Source organism: Cyrtonyx montezumae, unplaced genomic scaffold (assembly GCF_038088225.1).
Source record: "Cyrtonyx montezumae isolate F1298 unplaced genomic scaffold, pur_monq_1.0 scaffold_17, whole genome shotgun sequence".
Taxonomy (NCBI): domain Eukaryota; kingdom Metazoa; phylum Chordata; class Aves; order Galliformes; family Odontophoridae; genus Cyrtonyx; species Cyrtonyx montezumae.
In genome coordinates this window covers 14,698,764-14,721,675 of record NW_027071903.1, presented here as the reverse complement: position 1 = coordinate 14,721,675, position 22,912 = coordinate 14,698,764, and the positions used below count along the sequence as shown (strand labels likewise).

The window sequence follows — 22,912 nt, the reverse complement described above, 5'->3', positions numbered from 1 at the left end:
GTCAATCACATCTCCTGGAATGTGACGACGTCCATCTTGCCATTTTACTCCAAGGAATTGAATTTCTTGGGCAGGTCCCTTCACTTTGTTCCGTTTAATAGCAAAACCAGCACCCAGAAGAATTTGGATTATTTGCTCTCCTTTTTTAAAAACTTCCTCTGCTGTATCACCCCACACAACAATGTCATCAATATACTGGAGGTGCTCAGGTGCCCCACCCTGTTCCAGTGTGGTTTGAATCAGCCCATGGCAGATGGTTGGGCTGTGTTTCCACCCCTGGGGCAAACGGTTCCAGGTGTACTGAACGCCCCTCCAGGTGAAAGCAAACTGTGGTCTGCACTCTGTGGCCAAAGGAATAGAAAAGAATGCATTGGCAATGTCTATAGTGGCATACCACTTGGCTGCTTTTGACTCCAGTTCATACTGCAGCTCCAACATATCTGGCACAGCAGCACTCAGTGGGGGTGTGACTTCATTCAGGCCACGGTAATCTACCGTCAGCCTCCATTCTCCACTGGCTTTACGCACCGGCCATATGGGGCTGTTAAAAGGTGAGTGAGTCTTGCTGATCACTCCCTGGCTCTCTAGCTGACGGATCAAGTTATGAATGGGGAGCAAGGAATCCCTGTTGGTGCGGTACTGCCGTCTGTGCACTGTTTTTGTAGCGATAGGTACCTGCTGCTCTTTCACTTTCAGTACCCCCACAACAGACGGATCTTCTGACAGGCCAGGTAAAACAGACAGCTGCTGAATGTTGTCTGCATCTACAGCAGCTATTCCAAAAGCCCATCGGTACCCCTTGGGATCCTTGAAATGTCCCCTTCTGAGATAGTCAATACCGAGTATGCATGGAGCCCCCTGTCCAGTCACTATGGGATGCTTCTGCCAGGTTTTACCGGTGAGGCTTATTTCTGCCTCCAACACAGACAGTTCCTGAGAACCCCCAGTCACTCCAGAAATATGAATCAATTCTGTCCCTTTATAACTCGAGGGCATCAGAGTGCACTGTGCACCAGTGTCCACCAGTGCCTTATATCTTTGTGGCTCTAATGTGCCAGGCCATCTAATCCACACAGTCCAATACACTCTGTTATCCCTTTCCCTCCCCTGGCTGAGGGCAGGGCCCCTCTATTGGTTACCTGCAGTGACGGGAGCAATTTCATTGGTGGCTGATCTCTGCTGTAGTTCTCTCACCCGTGCTCGCAGTACAGGAGTGGGTTTTTTATGCCACTTCCTCATGTCCTCTCCGTTTTCTCGTAAGAAGCTCCACATGGCCACACGTGACATGATGTTACTGCCGTCATTTGCTCGTGCAGAGGGGCGGTTGCCTTTGGTGGCCGAGACTTTCAACAGTTTGATAAATTGCTTCATCAGATTCTTTGCGTCATGCTCGTCTTCATCAGGTGTTTCCAATACTGACACAGGTTCATCCCTATTCATCAGTAATGACAGTTCGTCCAGTATAGTTTTCTTTATCTCACCTACTTCTTCTGCTACTATAGCTGCAATGGAAGCACGTGATGGTGGAAACTGTTGTTCAAAGTTTTGGAGTGTAATAGTCAATTCATAAACTGGGAGTCTCCTGTCTTGACCCTCGAATCTATGGAACATTGCTACCAGTGTACTTGCGTACCTCTCTGGTGCTGTTTTTGAGAGCTTGCGATATACATCAGGTGTGCACCTTACTCTATCAGGATCACGGTCCTGGTGTGGATTGTTAGGGACGAAATTGGGATCATACAGCATCTCTACTACGGCTGTTTCTCTCAAAAATTGGATGCCTTTCTCCACGGTGTTCCATCTTTCCACCTTAGGCTCCAGATCATCTTTGTAAGGGTATCTATCCTTTACAGCCACTAGGACTCGTTCCCAGAGGGTAGCGACTCCATTCAGACATCTGCCAATTCCTCTGTCGATAGCTGGGTCTCGGGCAATGCTTGCCAGTTGGCGGGCTTCGCTGCCATCTAGGGACACACTGCTGGCACCGCTGTCCCAACACCGCAGCAACCAGGTGACAATAGATTCACCCGAGCGCCGTACAAACTCCTTTCTTGAACCTTGTATTTCAGTCATCTTTAGGGGCCGACGAGTAGTGGTAACAGTGACTCCATCATCATCGCTGTCTTCTCCATGTCTCTCACTTTTCTTAGTGGCCTTTTTAGGTGGTGGTGGTGGTGCTGGTGCTGAGGAGGGCCCCTCGCCTGGATCTTCCTTTTTTTTCTCTGCTTCTTCTTTCCGTTCTAGGCGCGAGGACGGCCGTGTCCATTTCTGGCCTTCCACAGGGGCAACCGACACTGATACCGGTGCTTCCTGTGATTGGTCAGGTCTAACTTGGAGGTTTTCATTTTTGCTTTGGACCTTGGTTTGGAAACCATTTCTCTCCAGAATATCAATTATGGCTCGATAAGCACAAGCCAGACCCCAAACAATACATTCCTTCTCAGACCGTCCTGAGTCACATGACTCCTTACCTAAACACTCACTGAATTTCTCAGGATCCCACAGGTGCTCAAGATCAAAATTGCATAACACCGGGGGTCCCCACGCTTCTAATTTCTTTCCTAATTTTTTCCACCTTCCCTGCCATTCAACACTCTCTGGTTTTGAGGAAGGCTTCCTCCACATGATATAAATTGCCAAGAGAGCATTCAGGAAAATAGATAACACAGTTGTCAGGTTGACATCCTGAATATAGGTAAAGACCTGAAAAGAGTAACTGGAAACCATTCCAAATGCCGCATAATCTGTCACATTAGCCAGGGTGTTTAGGTAGGAGGCATGTAACCCCCTCAGCACACTAAAGTAGCTGTATATCCACACTACTCCGGTGCTGAACGCGAGGAGCTTAAAAAGACGCCAGCATGCTATAAGGTACATGAAAAACCTTAGTCCACTCTGCACCAGATTTACAATGGAGTGCCAATACTGCACTGCCCGCATTCTCCACCAATAATTGTCACGGTGTTGTCCGTGACAGTGACCCAAGGGAAACCGAGAAGGGAGAGGGGAGAGAAAAAAAGAAACTGCGTCAGTGGCCGCGCGGCCGCCCGAGCAGAGCCGCGCTCCGGGAGGGGGAGGGGGAAACGGCGGGAAGAGATGGGTCTACAAGAAAACAACGGCACGATCTGAGAAGGAACGGTAACTTTACTAAATCTAATAAAATTGAACAATTGAAAGAGAGAGAAAAATTTCCAAACCAAAAGCTATGAGCTTACGCTAAGGAGGACCCGCAGGGGAAGCACACGTGCTGAACCTCCACGGCAGCCCAGAGCAAAGCGCCCAGACCGAGCGCCGCCTGCATCCGGTGCGGAGCTCCGCCCCTCCCCTCTGCTGCTCCCCCAGCATTAACTCCTTCACTGCTGCATGATGCTCTGATGTGGAATACCGGCATCAAAACCACAAAACCACAACAGGAAACTGGCAGCCCGTGGTGTGGACAGGTTCACTCTTCTCTGGGTGGAGAACTGGCTGGAGGGCCGTGCCCAGAGGGTAGTGGTTAATGGAGTTAAGTCCAGCTGGCGTCCTGTAACGAGTGGTGTCCCCCAAGGGTCAGTTTTGGGGCCCATCTTGTTTAATATCTTTATTGATGACCTAGATGAGGGAATTGAGTGTACCCTCAGTAAGTTTGCAGATGACACAAAGCTGGGAGGATGTGTCAAACTGCCTGAGGGTAGGGAGGCCCTTCAGAGGGATTTGGATAGGCTGAACAGCTGGGCTGAGCAAAATGGGATGAGGTTCAATAAGACCAAGTGCCGGGTCCTGCACTTTGGCCACAATAACCCCATGCAATGCTATAGGCTTGGGGCAGAATGGCTTGAAGAATGTAGAGAGGAAAAGGACCTGGGGGTGTTGGTTGATGCTCGGCTCAACATGAGCCGGCAGTGTGCACAGGTGGCTAAGAAGGCCAACAGCATCCTGGCCTGTATTAGAAATAGTGTAGCCAGCAGGAGCAGGGAGGTGATCATCCCCCTGTACTCAGCTCTGGTGCGGCCGCACCTCGAGTACTGTGTTCAGTTTTGGGCCCCTCACTACAAGAAGGACATTGAGGCCCTGGAGCGTGTTCAGAGAAGGGCAACAAAACTGGTGAGGGGTCTGGAGCACAAGTCTTATGAGGAGCGGCTGAGGGAGCTGGGATTGTTTAGTCTGGAGAAGAGGAGGCTCAGAGGAGACCTTATAGCACTCTACCACTTCCTGAAGGGGGGTTGTGGTGAGGAGGGGGTAGGCCTCTTCTCCCTGATAAGTAATGACAGGACGAGAGGGAATGGCCACAAGTTGCGCCAGGGAAGATTTAGATTAGACCTCAGGAAGCATTTCTTTTCTGAAAGAGTGGTCAGGCACTGGAATGGCCTGCCTAGGGAGGTGGTTGAGGCACCATCCCTAGCGCTGTTCAAGAAGCGTTTAGATGAGGTGCTTAAGGACTTAATTTAGTAGTTGGGTAGAGATAGTGATAGGAGGATGGTTGGACTAGATGATCTTATAGGTCCTTTCCAACCTTATGAACTTATGAACTTATGAACTTATGAACTTATACCGCTGCAGCAAGGTACAGCCACGCTCTGCTGACGGAAAATATCCTTCCTCTCCCTTACCCCAGCCATGGGATCTGCACGTGTCCCCATGCAGCACCTTCTCGTCCCCACCTGATCCGTGTGCTGTCTCCCACAGGCTGCTCTGAACATGCTCACCAGGTGCCAGTCCATGGGGTACCGGGAACACGGCATCCTCTGCGTCGCTCTCCATCCCGGCTGGGTGCAAACAGACATAGGGAATTTAGACAGATTCACGGTAGGAGCATCCCCACATTTGTTCCACCCACACCCTGTGCTGTTTCCCACTGCAGGCTGCTGTCTCCCTGAGCCCTGCACTGAGACCTCCTCACAGGGGAGGGGGGCTGCTCCCTCAGCTCCATGGGCAGCTCTCCCTGCCCTGGGACCCCTGTGCAGCACCAGCCCTGGCTCCTGGCAGCCCCACCGCCTGGCTTCCCAGCTCTCACCCTCTTCCCAGGGCTCTGCTTCCCCCTCGGGGGAGCTGCTGCCTTCCTGCAGCCAGGCTGCAGGGCACTGCCTGGGCAGCCCTTGGGCACACACGCCTGTGTTTCTCCCTCTGCCCTGCAGCCCCCGCTGACCGTGGATGCGAGCGTAGGAGGGATGCTGAAGGTGCTCTCATCCCTCTCCGAGAAGGACACCGGGACCTTCCTGGACTGGGAAGGGAACGCAGTGGCCTGGTGAGGTGCTGGCCCAACCCCGTGCCTGGATCGTGGCAGTGGCCCCTCTGCTGCTGTCTGACCTCTGCTTCCCCCTCAATAAACCCATTTCTGAATAAAGCAAATTTCCCTACTCTGTATGTGACCACAGCAGGCTCTGTTGCAGCTGCGAGACCACAATGTTGCAACTGTTATAGACGCATAAGAGAGTGTATAAATATGCAGAGAGAGTAAATAAAGATTTATTCAGAGAAACAAGAAGAGAGGACAGAGTGAACTGAAAATAGAATAGAGCCCTAGAAGAATTTGAACTGGAAGGGACTCTTAAATGTCATCCTGTCCAACTCTCCAGTGAACTAGGACACCACAGCTCCCCAGTGCTCCAAGTGCCATCCAGCCCAACCTTGTCTTTCTACAGGCACTGGGCTGCCATCGCCTCTCTGTGCAATCTGTGCCACTGCCTCACTGCCCTGCCTAAATCTCCTCTGTTTTTTTGTTTGAAACCATTTCCCCTTGACCTATCACAACAAACCCTTCTAAAGTGTCTGCTGAAATGCCACATCTGGTTTCTCACTGGAACGTTAAGCAGTGCTGCAGAGGAATGTCTCATGTCACTATCTCCATGGCTGCTTTCTCAGCTCTGTGTCTTGGCACATCTGGGTTTCTGGCTTCCCTATTTGGCCTCTATTTCCACATACAAAGCTGCCCTGTGACCTCACACTCTGGCATATCCTCACTCATAACTGACCAGGCTGGGTTAACAGGAACATACCCCTTCTCCTTTTTAGGTCTAGTTTTGTCCCTGCACATTCTTTTTGACTACTTTACTCTCTTCTTAATTATGTGGCACTGGAAAAAGGCTTTGACCCCTGAAGGAACACATACCCAACTTCAGTACAGCTTAAAGAAAAATTTGCCTTAAAAAAAAATTGAATTGATTTTAGCCCTTGGCAATGTTAGCACTCAGTTGGGAGCTGTGTCCCAGACAATTCAGAGAATTTGAGAGACTGCAAACAGAGCCAAGGGTTTGTGCAAGACCTGTGTGGGTGTGGTGATAGAGCAGCATGCTATAAGAAGCACTGGGGATCTGAACAAACAGTGTGAGCTGGAGCAGAGACAGGAGGAGCAATATGGGAGAGCTGCGTGTCCGCTCCGTTCTGGTGACCGGGGCCAACCGGGGAATCGGGCTGGGGTTTGTCCAGCACCTGCTGGCATTGCCAAACCCACCTGAAGTGGTCTTTGCAGCTTGTCGGGACCCCAAGGGACAGCGAGCACAGGTGAGGCTGGGATGGGACGGAGCTGTGGGGGGATGCATCGGGCATCCACGGATCCTTGGGCTTGGGCAGGGAGCTGCTGCTACTGCTCCTGCCATTGCCTGGCACCGTGTGCCCCAGGGCTGGAGGCAAAGGGCTGGGGCTGCTGTGCAGATCAGAGCACCATGTACGGCTCACATCAGCTGTCTCTTACAGGAGCTGCAGAAATTGGCCTCCAAGCACCGCAGCCTGGTCATTGTCCCGCTCGGTAGGTGACACGTCCCTTGTCCGGGCTCCCCGCTGTACCAGCACTGCATCCCCCAACATCCCTGGGCTGAGGGCTCTGTCCCAGCACTGTGCCTGCTGGCACACACCGGGGGGAGCGGGCACTCACCTCCCCACCTCGCCTCTGCAGAAGTCACCGATCCCGCCAGCATCAAGGCGGCCGCAGCCAGCGTCGGGGAGCACCTCAAGGGCTCGGGGCTGAACCTCCTCATCAACAACGCTGCACTTCTGAAGGTGAACACGCTCGACACCGAGACACTGAAGGACATGTCCGAGGTGTACACCACCAACACCATTTCGCCTCTGCTGCTGAGCCAGGTAATGCACTCACCCACATCTCCAGGAGCATCCCTGTCCAGTGGCCTTGATGATTTTGATGGAGGAGGGAAGGAGATGGTGGCACAGGGCTCACTGATGGGTGTCTGAGTGCTGGCAGGGACTGACTGCAGCAGTTGTCCAGTGTCTCTCCTTGGAAATCCTCAAACTCACCTGGACATGATGCTGGCAGTGGGGTCTCGGTGACTCTGCTGGAGTGGGGGAGGTTGCATCAGATGATCTGCAGAGATCTGTGTCGGCCACAACTGTCATCTGCTTCTCTGGTTCACACGTGACCTGCTACAGTAAAAACGTGCCCTTCAGTGATCCTCATCTCTGTGTGCTCCTCCTTCCCCTCCCCACAGGCATTCCTGCCACTGCTGAAGAAGGCAGCCCAGGGAAGCCCGGGCTCGGGGCTGAGCTGCAGCAAGGCAGCCATCGTCAACATTTCCAGCAGTGCTGGTTCGATCAAAGAAGTGTTTTTATGGGAATCTGAACAGTTTGTGTCTTACCGCTGCAGCAAGGTTTGTGCTGTGTTGTATGTAAGCCCAACCTTCTTTGCTCTGCAAATGATTTCATGAGCCCTCAAGTGTCAGCTCTTACATTTTCTGAATCACTCTCTCTCTGCTGTGGCTGAGCTCCTGACAGTCTCTGCACCTCTCACACAGGACATTCCCGTGTTCCCCACCTGATCCGTGTGCTGTCTCCCACAGGCTGCTCTGAACATGCTCACCAGGTGCCAGTCCATGGGGTACCGGGAACACGGCATCCTCTGCGTCGCTCTCCATCCCGGCTGGGTGCAAACAGAGATGGGAAACTCAGTTGGAGACAAGGTATGACCTTCCCCATGTTGGGTGCATCCACACCCTGTGCTGTTTCCCATTGCAGGCTGTTGTCTCCCTGAGCCCTGCACTGAGACCCCCTCACAGGGGAGGGGGGCTGCTCCCTCAGCTCCATGGGCAGCTCTCCCTGCCCTGGGACCCCTGTGCAGCACCAGCCCTGGCTCCTGGCAGCCCCACCGCCTGGCTTCCCAGCTCTCACCCTCTTCCCAGGGCTCTGCTTCCCCCTCGGGGGAGCTGCTGCCTTCCTGCAGCCAGGCTGCAGGGCACTGCCTGGGCAGCCCTTGGGCACACACGCCTGTGTTTCTCCCTCTGCCCTGCAGCCCCCAGTGACCGTGGATGCGAGCGTAGCAGGGATGCTGAAGGTGCTCTCGTCCCTCTCCGAGAAGGACACCGGGACCTTCCTGGACTGGGAAGGGAACGCAGTGGCCTGGTGAGGTGCTGGCCCAACCCCGTGCCTGGATCATGGCAGTGGCCCCTCTGCTGCTTCCTGACCTCTGCTTCCCCCTCAATAAACCCATAACTGAGAACAACAATGCTTTTGTCTTCGTCTTTGAGCACAGCACACTGTTGCACACTGTGAGCTTGTGGAGGGCAGCCCCTTCCCTGGGGGTCCCACTGTTCATCCATGTGTGTCAGCACCCACTGCTCCCAGGCACAGTCACTGCCAGGTGACCCCTCAAGTGACCGCTGTCCCTACAGGAAATGAATGGAACTGGGTCAGAGCTGGCCCAAGGAGCAGGGCTGCCTGGGGCTGGAGGGGTCAGTATCTGTCCAGCAAGGGATGCTCATGTGGGCACAGTTGTTTCGGGGCACAAAGCAGAGATTAGGCAGTTCAGGCAGAGTTCGGATGCCAGGTGCTCCATGGTGGGCTTGGTACTGGGAAATGCTGCCTATGTTTGTGGGTGGGTAGTGGTGATGTGGGGGCTGAGCTGGTGTTACCAGTGCAAGCAGTTATCTTCCCAGTTGAGGGTGGACGTGCCAGAGATCTCTTGTAGAGCTCTCCTACAGGAGGCTGCTCAGAATCACAAGGACATCCTGCACACTGTGCTCCACCATCACCTGTGTCTGCTGAAGTGGACCAGTACCATTATTACCACTGTGGCCCAGGGTGGCCACGGAGAGGTGATGGGTCCAAGCAGGTTGCAGTTTTGACTCAGGATATGGAATCCTGGAATCACAAGTCTAACCTGGTTTACTGAATCCCATCACTAGACTGTGTCCCCAAGAGCCACATCCACACATCTCTTTAATATCTCAGTGATGGCGAATTCACCACCTTCCTGATCAGCCTGTTCCAGTGTTTGACAATGTGAAGAATTTCTTCCTAACATCCAACATGAACCTCTTGTAACACAACTTGAGGCTGTTCCCTCTCATGTCCTATCACTTGATACCTGCGAGAAGAGGACAACTCCTCCTCCCTGTAGTCTCCTTTCAGGGAGATGTAGAGAGCAATGAGGCCTCCCCTCCAAACTAAACAAGCTCCATCCCCTCAGTGTCTCCTCATAATCCCTCTTTACCAGTCCCTTTACCTGCTCCATTGCCCCTCTCTGCATTCACTTGAGCAACTCAAGATCCTTCTGGCACTGAGGGGCCCAAAACTGAACCCAGTATTTCAGTCTCACCAGTGCCACGTACAAGAGGACAGTCACTTCCCTAGTCCTGTTGCCCATACTACTTCCAACATAGGTCAGGATGCTGTTGGCCTTCTTTCCCACCTGGACACACTTCTGCCTCATGTTCAGCCAGCTATCAGTCAGTGCATCCAGGTTCTTATCTACTTGCTCTTTATAAAGAGACTGAAGCAGAAAGGACACGAAGCACATAAGTCACATCCCCATCTGGGCTCCAGGATAGGAGAGCTGGAGTTGCATAGAGATAGGACATTGTAAAGCCAATGGCCTTGATGAAGGGCAGCACCTTTGCTATTACTTGCATGGTAGATTAAACATATTGAAGATAATCATGCCATGCCCCTGTTCCTCAACCTAAAAATCAAAATATTTCCCATGATATCTGTAGAGACTTTGTAATTGCCCTTTGTGCAGACATCTCGATGAGTGTGAATGCTGAGCAATCGTGCCCCACTCCTTACAGTGCACTAAGACAGAAAGCATCTATACATGAAGTATGGCTGCCAGAGGGTCTGTGGGACGGATACACCAATGTGCCTTTCACCACTCTGAAATATACTGCTTTTGTTCATCCTAAAGTCCAGGCCATGCAAAAATGTCTCACCCTTCTGCAGCTGAGTCTGAATGCCACAGCATGTCCTCACCTGGAGGGAAGGGCTTTGTGTCACTGCCCTTCTCCTTAGAGATGGCTTGCCCAGGCCTGGAAGAAGCACGAGTGTGGCTGGGGTGCAGGATCTGTCCAGGAAAGGTTCCCCGTAGGGCACCAGGTGGTTGGGGGCATGGGGTAAGGCAGGGGCTGGGTGCCAAGGACTGCACCACCACGCTTAGGATGGGGTACGGGAAGAAGATGCTGCCTGTGTCCATCAGTGAGCAGAGGCTGCTGGGTCCATGTGGGGAATCAGGGGAATATTTTCCACTAAGGAAGGCTATAGAGGTGGGAAATGGGGCTTTGCTCTGCAGAAAACTGGACCCTAGCCTGCTGTCAATAGTTTATGGGCCTGTTCAGCCCTGTTCCGTGGTAAATGGGTCAGTGGACCCATGGACACACACTCTGGGAAAGGGGAAGGAGGAAGGGGAAAAGGGTGATGAGCCTAAAAGTAAAATGGCAGCAACAATTTGAGGAGGAAAGCTAAATTACAAAACAAGATACTGGAATGCAAAATAACACAACATAATACAATAGAATTGGGATTGAAGCTTATAAATAAAATGAGAGTGTCTGAAAACCAAAGGCCTTATGCTAACGCTGTAGGTGAGATGGCTGAAGAGGGATGATCCAAAAGGGGAAAAGAGCCAGATCTCATGACTGGCCAACAGTTTTATCTTTCCCTCCGAGTGGAAAACAGAAAAACACAAAGCAATGCAGAGTCTTCTGGGATACGGAGCTCTTCTTTTTTGAGATAGGTGTACCTGGAACCACCAGTGATCCGTGGAGCTGGAGCACTAACTCTTGAACTCACAGTGCCACTACATGATGTTATGATGTGGAATACCAATAACAAACAAATCATAAAACCATGACACCTGTGCTGGCTGTCTCAGTGCTCACACTTGCAGTACCAGGGAAGGGATGGGTGTCTGAGGGCAGATGGAAGGTCCTGTGGTCAAACCCTTGTGGGCAAGCATTGACAAGTTGTCCCCTGCCCAGTCACCTTGATGCCAAGCATGGGAACATGGGGGCTTCCAGCACCCTGTGGCACAGCCCAATGGAGCAATGGGCACTGAGGGGCCCAAAACTGAGCCCAGTATTTGAGATGCAGTCTCACCAGTGCCACGTACAAGAGGACAGTCACTTCCCTAGTCCTGTTGCCCATACTGCTTCCAACGTAGGCCAGGATGCTGTTGGCCTTCTTCCCCACCTGGACACACTTCTGCCTCATGTTCAGCTGTCAGTCATCACGTGCAGGCTCTTATCTACCACGTCCTTTCCAGATGCTCTTCCTCAAGCATGTCCCTCTGCATGGGGCTGTTGTGACCCAAATGCAAGACATGGTGCTCATCCTTGTGTAATGTCATGCAGTTGGGCTTGGCCCATTGATCCAGCCTATCCAGATCCCTCAGCAGAGCCCTCCTGCCCTCAAGCAGTTTGACACTGACACCTAACTTGGTGTTGTCTTTCAGATTCCTGAGGGACCACCCCATCCCCTCAGCCAGACCACTGGCAGAAATGTGAAACAGAACTGCCCCCGACACTGAGCCATGGGGAACACCACTGGTGACAGGCACCCAGCTGAGTCACACCCCATCCATTAGGAACCTTTCAGCCTGGACAGCCAGGCTGCTCTGTCATCACTTGATGCTCCCCTATGTGCCATAGGATGGCACTCAGGATGACCTGTGCCATAATGCTCCCTGCTTCCAAGGTCAGGACAACAACTTGTAATTCCCTGGATCATCCTTCCTGCCCGTCTCGTGCTCTGCAGTCACAGGCACTGACCTGCACACAGCTGGCACCTCCCCACTTCTCCAGCACTGCTGACCACCTTGGCAAGCACTTGCACCAGCTCTATTGTCTGTATCTCATAGGCCCCACAGACTTAGGAATGCCCACAGCATGTAGGAGGTCACTTCCAGTTTCCCACTGGGGTACAGGGACTGTGTCTCACTCCCTGTCACTGTCTCACACTCAGGGGTCTGGATACCCTCACAGCAACTGCTCTTTCTAATAAAGACTGAAGCAGAAAGGCCAAGAAGCACATGAGTAACATCCCCATCTGGGCTCCAGGCACAGGAGAGCTGGAGTTGGATGGAAATTGGACATTGCAAAGCCAATGGCCTCGATGAAGGGCAGCACCTTTACTGCAACTTACATGGTAGATTATACATAATAAACATAACTGTGCCATGCCCCTGTTCCTCAACCTGACAAACAAAAGAATATTACCCAAGATCTCTGCAGAGACTTTGTAATTGCCCTTTGTACAAACATCTAGATAAGTGTGAACGCTGAGCTTTCAGCCACTCGTAATTTGGAAGGTGCAGCCGTGCCCCACTCCTTACAGTGCGCTAAGACAGAAAGCATCTACACATGAAGTATGGCTGCCAGAGGGTCTGTGGGATGGATACACCAATGTGCCTTTCACCACTCTGAAATATACTGCTTTTGTTCATCCTAAAGTCCAGGCCATGCAAGAATGTCTCACCCTTCTGCAGCTGAGCTTTGGGGACAGCAGCGCTCGTAGCAAGACTCCAGTGCCACCCAGGCAAGGCTGACTGCTGTTTTCTAGGTGTGTCCATGCAGGACTGGACTATGACCCCTGGAAAGGGAATGCTTGTTTAGAATTTAGTGGTCAATAATCCAGCATGAGGCCCCAAAGCAAAGTCAACATTATAACATTACAGCTCTGAAACAATGGACAGGTTCAAAACCAACATGACACAGCAGAAACAGGAGAGAGAAAAGGTCTGGTTTTGGTTTTATCTGGTTCAGAGGCACCTTGGACTTTTCTAGCATACTGTGGGCAGTGATGCAGAAAAGGAAATCCTTGGAAGACTGTTATGTGAAAGCGCTCTGCACTCTTCTGCAAACAGCACATAGCAGCCAGTGGTGCTCTGTGGCCATGAAAGGACAGTGAAAATGCAGACAAGGCCATTGAGAAGAGCAACCAGGGGCTAGAAAGGCAGTCCTGCAGCTTGGGAGGCAGAGAAAATGAACGATGCTCAGTGAGAGGTCAGCCTTAGACAGATCTCATGGGGAGAGACAGCTGGAAAACAGAGAGGTTCCAACTGGTGATGAGCGCAGACGAATTTGGCTCTGAGAAGCTGAAAGGAGAGCCTTAGTTGACTAACAAAGCAGGAACAGATCCTAGCATGCTGGAGCAGAGTCATGTGGGGCCACAAGAAGGGCACTGACATGAAATAAAAGCAACAGACTGCAGAAAGGAGAGGGTAAAAGTGCCATCTTGGTCACAGCACCTTCATAACTGATGGAAATGTGAGTGCTTAACACGCTGATATTGTACCTGCACGCAAAGTCTCACGAACGGCAGCAGCAGAACATAACAAATAAGTCAGCAGGGAATGCTTGCCCCAGGGTCCAGGAGCAGAAGCATTAGGCACTGCCTGGTGACAAACCCTGTGTCCCATTCCCGTGCCAGGCAGGAAGCTGCGTGTGTGTGCACTTCTGACATCTGCTCTGGGCTTGGAGTCCTGATGAGGTACGGTGGGTGGGTGTGCAAAACTGGGTTCTCCCACAGATGTGTGCATGGGAATGGCGTTTCAGAACAGCACAAGCTGTGAAATTGTGTCTTGCTAGCCTAGCGAAATTATAGCAGTGTGCAAGTGTTTTCTGGCACTTGCAAATTTGCCCTCTAAGCACCGTCTGCTGCAGGGCTTTGGAGCAGTTCTGGCAGCACGGCTGGGAGGAAGCAGCTCTGGTTGACACTCCTGCAAAGACAACACAATTGATGAAACCAGCATGTCTGCACGGCCTGTGAGTTCAGCGCTGCCCATTTACCCAGCAGCACAGACCTGTGGCTTTGGCACTCGGTGCTCTAAAGCAAGGGGCTGCCAAGGGAAACATCAGGGATGGGGCATTTGCTTGGAAGAAAGGAGAGCAGAAAACATCAGCTCGTGGCGATCTGAGGCAAAATATGACTGAGGGAGGCAGAGAAAGGGGAATGAGACCACCCTAGACTGCTTTCTGTATGGGTGGGATGCACAAAGCCCATTTAGCTCACGATGTTTGTGAAACAGCTCTGTTGAAGTCCACCAGACCCACAGGACATCATGTGTCCTTCCCACATTAAGCTTCCACTCTCCTTAACCAGCACAGCCTGTCCTGGCCAGGGATTCTGCTGCCTATGCATACAGGGGGCCAGGCATCACCAGGAAGCCGGTTTGAAATTAAAAAGCAAAGAGACAATTGTCCTCTGTAAGACTGGCTCCCAGCCAGGAGCTCTGTCCTGGGACAGTTCAAAAAGCTGGAGAAACTGTAACCACGGCCAAGGGATTGTGCAAGCCCTGTGTGGGTGTGGTGATAGATCAGCATGCTATAAGAATCAGTAGGGCACTGAACAAACGTGAGCTGGAGCAGAGACAGGAGAAGCAATATGGGAGTGCTGAGTGTTCGCACTGCTCTGGTGACCGGGGCCAACCGGGGAATTGGGCTGGGGTTTGTCCAGCACCTGCTGGCATTGCCAAACCCACCTGAAGTGGTCTTTGCAGCTTGTCGGGACCCCAAGGGACAGCGAGCACAGGTGAGGCTGGGATGGGACGGAGCTGTGGGGGGACAGTAGAGCTGGAGCAGGAGAGGGGACGTGTGAAGGTCTCCGCCAGGGAGCTGCAGCTCCAAGCTCAAAGCACAAGAGAACTATGGTGGAGCAGCTTAGGTGCAAGCTGTGTTCAGTGAGCCCAGGTTATTTGGGGTCAGGCATGGAGCTGCAGAACTTGCCTGGCACCGTGTGCCCCAGGGCTGGAGGCAAAGGGCTGGGGCTGCTGTGCAGATCAGAGCACCATGTATGGCTCACATCAGCTGTCTCTTACAGGAGCTGCAGAAATTGGCCTCCAAGCACCGCAGCCTGGTCATTGTCCCGCTCGGTAGGTGACACAGCCGCACCACAAGGGTGAAGGTCCCTCATGTGGGCTCCCCGCTGTACCAGCACTGCATCCCCCAACATCCCTGGGCTGAGGGCTCTGTCCCAGCACTGTGCCTGCTGGCACACACCGGGGGGAGCGGGCACTCACCTCCCCACCTCGCCTCTGCAGAAGTCACCGATCCCGCCAGCATCAAGGCGGCCGCAGCCAGCGTCGGGGAGCACCTCAAGGGCTCGGGGCTGAACCTCCTCATCAACAACGCTGGCATTGTAAGGGAAAACAAGCTTGACACTGAGACACTGAAGGACATGTCCGAGGTGTACACCACCAACACCATTGGGCCTCTACTGCTGAGCCAGGTAATGCACTCACCCACAGCTCCAGGAGCATCCCTGCCCTGCAGCTCTGAGGTCCTCAGAGGAGGAAGGATTGGGCTGGTGGGACAGGCACTCCTCCGTTCTCTGCCTGCTGAGTTCTTGCCCTGCTGTTGGGCCCACCATACTTCAAATCCTACCAGGTCTATTGCAGTCAGAAGCACAAAGCATTCCTAGAAAGGCAGAGCACCAGATGCACTTCCAGGCTTGGGACAAGGAAGCAGGCTGAACAGTTTGCCACTTTGGAATCTGAGGGCATAAGATAAGATAGGACTGCAGAAGTATGAGCCCATGCCAGAGGCCAAAGTATCATGATCTGAGCGGGGGAACAAAAGTTTGTGCTCTGCATTTGCCCTGACCACTGCTGTTGGCTGAGTGCTGGCACGGGCTAATCTCTGAGGTGGTTGAGTGTCCCTCCTTGGAGATGCTCAATAGTCGCCCAGACATGTCCTTGGGCAACAGGGTTGTAAGCATGGTTGGGTAGAGGAGATTGCACCAGATGATCTACAGAGATCACTGCCAACAACAACTGTTCTCTGACTCTGTGGTTCTGATATAACTGATTACAGAGGGAAACATGCAATTCCAGTGATCCTCATCTCTGCATGCTCCTCCTTCCCCTCCCCACAGGCACTCCTGCCCTTTCTGAAGAAGGCAGCCCAGGAGAGCCCGGGCTCAGGGCTGAGCTGCAGCAAGGCAGCCATCGTCAACATTTCCAGCATTGGGGGTTCAATCAAAGAAGTCTATTTATGGGAAGCCATACAAGCTGTCTCTTACCGCTGCAGCAAGGTATGTGTCGTGTTGAGCACGAGCCAACATTTCCCCCTCTGCAAATGACTTCATGAGCCCTCAACTGACATCTCTGACTGACTCTGAACCTCTCTCTGCTGTGGCTCAGCCCATGTCCATCACTTTTTCCTTTTCACAGGACATTCCCATGTTCCCTACCTGATCCGTGTGCTGTCTCCCACAGGCTGCTCAGAACATGCTCACCAGGTGCCAGTCCATGGGGTACCGGGAACACGGCATCCTCTGCATTGGTTTCCATCCCGGCTGGGTGCAAACAGACCTGGGGAATGCAGCAGGAGCCACGGTAGGATCTTCCCCACGTTTGTTCCACCCAAACCCTGTGCTGTTTCCCACTGCAGGCTGCTGTCTCCCTGAGCCCTGCACTGAGACCCCCTCACAGGGGAGGGGGGCTGCTCCCTCAGCTCCATGGGCAGCTCTCCCTGCCCTGGGACCCCTGTGCAGCACCAGCCCTGGCTCCTGGCAGCCCCACCGCCTGGCTTCCCAGCTCTCACCCTCTTCCCAGGGCTCTGCTTCCCCCTCGGGGGAGCTGCTGCCTTCCTGCAGCCAGGCTGCAGGGCACTGCCTGGGCAGCCCTTGGGCACACACGCCTGTGTTTCTCCCTCTGCCCTGCAGCCCCCGCTGACCGTGGATGCGAGTGTTGGAGGGATGATGAAGGTGCTCTCATCCCTCTCTGAGAAGGACACCGGGACCTTCCTGGACTGGGAAGGGAACGTAGTGGCCTGGTGAGGTGCTGGCCCAACCCCGTGCCTGGATCGTGGCAGTGTCCCCTCTGCTGCTGCCTGACCTCTGCTTCCCCCTCAATAAACACATATCTGTGAACAGCAACACTTTTGTCTTCGTCTTTTTGCACAGCACACTCTATTGCACAGTCCTTTTCCTTGCCTGTCAGCACCCACTGCTCCCAACCACTGTCTCTGCCAGGTGACCCCTCAAGTGACAGCTGTCCCTGTAGGAAATGTCCCCTCTGGGAGAAGAAGGGATTGGGACCTCCACCCATCTCCCAAGAGGTGGGCTGCCCGGGGCCGGGAACAGCACTGGATGAGTTGAGTGTGCAGGATCTGTCCAGGAAGGGTTTCCCACGGGGGCCCAGGTGGTTGGGGGCACAGAGTTGGGGTACAGGCCGCTGAACAGCCACATATGATACAGAGAATGGGAAGACACTGCTGCTCGTGTCCATGTGTGGGCAGGGGTGGCATGGGGGGGCTGAGCTGGCTTCACCAGCACACACCGTTCCCTTCCCAGTCAAGGAAGGCATCAAAGATGTCCTGTAACAGGCTGCCCGGCACCTCCAGAAAGCCCTGCACTCTGCTGGGTGCATGAGGGAACATTTTCCAGGCAGAAAGGCAGTGGAGATGGGTAATGGGGCTTTGCCCTGAAGAAAGCATGGCCACAGCTCTCATTGACATTCAGAGTGCTCACCACTGCATGTCCAGGCAGCATCCCTGTATTCTCCTCAGGTGACATATCCCCAATTCCACCATCAGCACTCATCCTTCTTTTCCCTCACTCTGACGAACAGGTCCTTGCTCACTTGTGTTTGTTTCCTGCCTCCTCTGCTTGTTTTCCTGTACTGGGGGACAGAGAGCTCTTGTGCTCTCAGAAAACCAATCCTGACTTCTTGCCAGCTCTTCTCTACTCCTTTGCCTATAAGGACAGCTTCCCAGGGGATCTCACCCAGCAGTTCTTTAAATACAATCAAGTTTGCCTTCCTGATGTTCCGGGTCCAGACTTTGCTTGCTGCCCAGCCCATCCTCTTCCAGATTACTGAGTCTAACATGGAGCATGGTCACTACAGCCCAGAGTGCCTCCCATCTTAACCTCTTTAAGGAGCTCCTCTTTGCTGCTGAGAACCATGTCCAGAAATGCTTCTCCTCTCATAGGTTTGTCTAATACCCGGACCAGGAAGGTGTCCTCAACACACTCCAGGAGGCTTTGGGATTGCTGGCAGCCTGCCATGCTGCTTTCCCAGCAGACTTCTGGGTGCAAGAAATCCTCCACCAGAAATCCTCCACCCTGATCAGGCAATCTGTCATAGACCCTGACTACCAGATGAGCTTTATCATCCAATCCCTAATTCTCACCCACAAGATCTCAACCTGGAGCTGGCTGTATCTCAGAGGCAGCTCTTTGCACTCTATCCACCCCCTAACACATAGGGCAGTTCCCCACCCCTCATTCCCTGCCCATCTCTCCTGAAAAACTGGCAGCCCTCAGTCGTGGAGCTCTGGCCATGTGAATCATCCCACCACGTCTCTGTGACCACAGTTGGGTTTTACTTTTCTAATTGCATCATGCCTTCCATCTCCTCCTGTTTTTAACCAAGGCTGTGTGCTTTAGAGGTGTAGAGGTACTTCAGCTGAGCTATTGGCAATGTTATATCCTAGGAGAAGTCATCATGAGATCCTTTGTGACAAATCAGAGGATTTTCCCCCCTTCTCCTAAAATGACAGCATTTGCTGTACATTCTCTGTCGCGTACAATTCTTTCCCCATCAAATCCATCTTAAAGCTATTGCAATTAATCCAGCAAATTTGCTTCCCAGAACACTGCTGCTCCACCAGATCACTCATGTACCATCTGCTGCCCACGAACCTGGTCCCTCCTACTGCTGTCCAAGATCAAAGAATCCAAAGCCTAGAGCATGACACCATCCATGCAGTGAGTCTCTTATCCAACCCATTCTCCTTCATCTTTCCAGATTCCTCTTGAGAACCAGGAGGGCCCTTGCACTACAGACCCTGCTACAGAGTCTGCTGAAAATAGCACCTCTGCTTTCTCTCAGCCCACCAAGCAGTGCCACAGGCGGGCACGGCTCATCTCATGGTCTCTGTGGTTGCTCTCTCCATCCTGTGCCACGGCACAGTTGGGTTCCTGGCTCCCCATGCAGCATTACATTACAATTATCAAGGTGCCATGAAGCACACTGGATGAACTGACTCCTCTCACTCTCTCAAATGCCTTCACACATCAGTGTAATTAAGCAGGTTGGGTTCTCACAAATGAGTCCCAGCTCAATTTAAGGCCTGGTTTGTGTAATCTGTACATTCCTTATGGCTGCCTCTCTTCCTCCATGTCGTGTGTGGCACAGGAAAAGGGCCTTGACCAGCTGCAATTTGACCAGCTGCTATTTGACCAGATATGCACTCAACTTCCACACATCTTAGCAGCAGTGTTTGCCTTCAAAAGCGCTGTCATTTTTGCCCTTTGTAAAGCTGGTTCCCATCCAGGAGCCCCATCCATTCAAAGAGGTGGAGAGATTATACACTGAACCATCGGATTGGGCAAGCCCTGTATGGGCGTGGTGATAGATCAGCATGCTATAAGAAGCATCGGGGATCTGAACAAACAATGTGAGCTGGAGCAGAGGCAGGAGGAGCAATATGGGATTGCTGAGTGTCCGCTCTGCTCTGGTGACCGGGGCCAACCGGGGAATCGGGCTGGGGTTTGTCCAGCACCTGCTGGCATTGCCAAACAAACCTGAAGTGGTCTTTGCAGCTTGTCGGGACCCCAAGGGACAGCGAGCACAGGTGAGGCTGGGATGGGACGGAGCTGTGGGGGGACAGCATGGCTGGAGCAGGAGAGGGGACGTGTGAAGGTCTCCGCCAGGGAGCTGCAGCTCCAAGCTCTGAGCACAAGAGAACTATGGTGGGAGAGCATTGAAAGAAGCTGCATATGAGGTACTGAAGGACTAAAGGGACTGGAAGGGAACAGCTGCCATTGCCTGGCACCGTGTGCCCCAGGGCTGGAGGCAAAGGGCTGGGGCTGCTGTGCAGATCAGAGCACCATGTACAGCTCACATCAGCTGTCTCTTACAGGAGCTGCAGAAATTGGCCTCCAAGCACCGCAGCCTGGTCATTGTCCCGCTCGGTAGGTGACATGTCCCTTGTCCGGGCTCCCCGCTGTACCAGCACTGCATCCCCCAACATCCCTGGGCTGAGGGCTCTGTCCCAGCACTGTGCCTGCTGGCACACACCGGGGGGAGCGGGCACACACCTCCCCACCTCGCCTCTGCAGAAGTCACCGATCCCGCCAGCATCAAGGCGGCCGCAGCCAGCGTCGGGGAGCACCTCAAGGGCTCGGGGCTGAACCTCCTCATCAACAACGCTGGCATTTTAAGAAAAAACACACTTGACACTGAGACACTGAAGGACATGTCCGAGGTGTACATGAACAACACCATTGCGCCTCTACTGCTGAGCCAGGTAATGCACTCACCCACAGCTCCAGGAGCATCCCTGTCCTGTGGCCTTGATGATTTTAATGGAGGAGGGAAGGAGATGATGTCAGTGGGCTCACTGATGGGTTCTCTCTTCCTTCTGAGTTCTTGCCCTGCTGTTAGGCCCACCATTATTCAAGTCCCACCAGGTCTATTGCTATCAGAAGCACAAAGCATTCCTAGAAAGGCAGAGCACAAGATGCGCTTCCAGGCTTGGGACAAGGAAGCAGGCTGAACAGTTTGCCACTTTGAAGCCTCAATCCATAAAATAAGATAGGACTTCAGTAAAGCAAGCCCATGCCAGAGTACAAAGTATCATGATCTGAGCCAGGGGAACAAGATTTCGTGCTCGGTCTTCAGTTTGAGCACTGCTGTTGGCTGAGTGCTGGCATGGGCTGATCTCTGAGGTGGTTGAGTGTCCCTCCTTGGAGATGCTCGATAGTCACCTGGACATGTCCTTGGGCAACAGGGTTGTAAGCATGGTTGGGTAGAGGAGATTGCACCAGATGGTCTACAGAGATCTCTGCCAACAACAACTGTTCTCTGACTCTGTGGTTCTGACACTACCAAAGGAAACATGCAATTCCAGTGATCCTCATCTCTGCATGCTCCTCCTTCCCCTCCCCACAGGCACTCCTGCCCATGCTGAAGAAGGCAGCCCAGGAGAGCCCGGGCTCGGGGCTGAGCTGCAGCAAGGCAGCCATCGTCAACATTTCCAGCATTGGGGGTTCAATCAAAGAAATGTATGTATGGGAAGTCATACAAACTGTCTGTTATCGATGCAGCAAGGTATGTGCCGTGTTGAGCATGAGCCAACATTCTCCCCTCTGCAAATGATTTCATGAGCCCTCAACTGACATCTCTGACTGACTCTGAACCTCTCTGCTGTGGCTGAGCTCCTCACAGTCACTGTACCTCTCTCAAAGAACATTCCCATGTTCCCCACCTGATCCGTGTGCTGTCTCCCACAGGCTGCTCTGAACATGCTCACCAGGTGCCAGTCCATGGGGTACCGGGAACACGGCATCCTCTGCGTTGGTTTTCATCCTGGCTGGGTCAAAACAGACATGGGGAATTTAGATGGATACACGGTAGGAGCTTCCCCATATTGGTTGCATCCACACCCTGTGCTGTTTCCCACTGCAGGCTGCTGTCTCCCTGAGCCCTGCACCGAGACCCCCTCACTGGGGAGGGGGGCTGCTCCCTCAGCTCCATGGGCAGCTCTCCCTGCCCTGGGACCCCTGTGCAGCACCAGCCCTGGCTCCTGGCAGCCCCACCGCCTGGCTTCCCAGCTCTCACCCTCTTCCCAGGGCTCTGCTTCCCCCTCGGGGGAGCTGCTGCCTTCCTGCAGCCAGGCTGCAGGGCACTGCCTGGGCAGCCCTTGGGCACACACGCCTGTGTTTCTCCCTCTGCCCTGCAGGCCCCGCTGACCGTGGATGCGAGCGTAGGAGGGATGCTGAAGGTGCTCTCGTCCCTCTCCGAGAAGGACACCGGGACCTTCCTGGACTGGGAAGGGAACGCAGTGGCCTGGTGAGGTGCTGGCCCAACCCCGTGCCTGGATCGTGGCAGTGGCCCCTCTGCTGCTGTCTGACCTCTGCTTCCCCCTCAATAAACTCATAACTGAGAACAACAATGCTTTTATCTTCCTCTGTGAGCACAGCACACTGTTGCACACTGCGAGCCTGTGGAGGGCAGCCCCTTCCCTGGAGGTCCCGCTCTTAACCTGTGTATGTCAGCACGCACAGCTCCCAGGCACAGTCACTGCCAGGTGACCCCTCAAATGACATCAGTTCCCAATGCCCACATGTCCTTCTTTGCTCTCAGTCTGATCAGCCGTTTCTTGCCCAGTCATGCTGCTCTCCTGCCTCCTCTGCTCTCTGTGTCTTTCTAACACACGTACACGCTCCTTCAGTGCTCTGCCGTTTCTGTGTCGCATCTCTGAGAACCAGGAGGGCCCTTGCACTACAGACCCTGCTACAGAGTCTGCTGAAAATGACACCTCTGCTTTCTCTCAGCCCACCAAGCAGTGCCACAGGCGGGCACGGCTCATCTCATGGTCTCTGTGGTTGCTCTCTCCATCCTGTGCCACGGCACAGTTGGGTTCCTGGCTCCTCATTCAGCATTACATTACAATTATCAAGGTGCCATGAAGCACACTGGATGAACTGACTTCTCTCACTCTTTCACATGCCTTCACACATCAGTGTAATTAAGCAGGTTGGCTTCTCACAAATGAGTCTCTGGTTTGTGTATCTGTACGTCCCTTACGGCTGCCTCTCTTCCTCCATATACAGTGTGACGCAGCAAAAAGGCCTTGACTGGGTGCTATGAGATCAGATACGCACTCAACTTCCAAACAAAATGCCAGCCGTGTTTGCCTTAAAAAAACAATGTCATTTTTGTGATTTGTAAGACCGGCTCCCAGCCAGGAGCTTTGTCCCCACC

At 53.2% G+C, this 22,912-nt stretch overlaps 4 protein-coding genes across 4 annotated transcripts in view; all 4 read left to right on the top strand.

Annotated features, from left to right (window-relative positions):
* Positions 1 to 5,317, top strand: part of LOC136047157 (C-signal-like) — a 96,947-nt gene extending 91,630 nt beyond the window's left edge. The window contains exons 4-5 of the mRNA XM_065734208.1: positions 4,666 to 4,785; positions 5,115 to 5,317. Of these exons, the coding sequence (XP_065590280.1) occupies positions 4,666 to 4,785; positions 5,115 to 5,228 (234 nt within the window). The 3' untranslated portion in view covers positions 5,229 to 5,317. The remainder of the gene's footprint in view (positions 1 to 4,665; positions 4,786 to 5,114) is intronic.
* Positions 5,318 to 6,297: 980 nt separating this feature from the next.
* Positions 6,298 to 8,423, top strand: LOC136046702 (C-signal-like). Its single transcript, XM_065733384.1, has 6 exons — positions 6,298 to 6,480; positions 6,673 to 6,724; positions 6,872 to 7,059; positions 7,422 to 7,580; positions 7,770 to 7,889; positions 8,219 to 8,423. Exons 1-6 carry the CDS (start codon positions 6,334 to 6,336, stop codon positions 8,330 to 8,332), a joined length of 780 nt encoding a protein of 259 aa, XP_065589456.1. The 5' UTR covers positions 6,298 to 6,333; the 3' UTR covers positions 8,333 to 8,423.
* Positions 8,424 to 14,553: 6,130 nt separating this feature from the next.
* On the top strand, positions 14,554 to 17,076 carry LOC136046700 (C-signal-like). The gene is made up of 6 exons (XM_065733381.1): positions 14,554 to 14,730; positions 15,019 to 15,070; positions 15,239 to 15,426; positions 16,072 to 16,230; positions 16,415 to 16,534; positions 16,864 to 17,076. Exons 1-6 carry the CDS (start codon positions 14,584 to 14,586, stop codon positions 16,975 to 16,977), a joined length of 780 nt encoding a protein of 259 aa, XP_065589453.1. The 5' UTR covers positions 14,554 to 14,583; the 3' UTR covers positions 16,978 to 17,076.
* A 2,515-nt stretch (positions 17,077 to 19,591) lies between these two features.
* Positions 19,592 to 22,100, top strand: LOC136046703 (C-signal-like). The gene is made up of 6 exons (XM_065733385.1): positions 19,592 to 19,778; positions 20,067 to 20,118; positions 20,266 to 20,453; positions 21,098 to 21,256; positions 21,439 to 21,558; positions 21,888 to 22,100. The coding sequence occupies exons 1-6, from the start codon at positions 19,632 to 19,634 to the stop codon at positions 21,999 to 22,001; spliced, it is 780 nt and encodes a 259-aa protein (XP_065589457.1). The 5' UTR covers positions 19,592 to 19,631; the 3' UTR covers positions 22,002 to 22,100.
* The last annotated feature ends 812 nt before the right edge of the window (positions 22,101 to 22,912 follow it).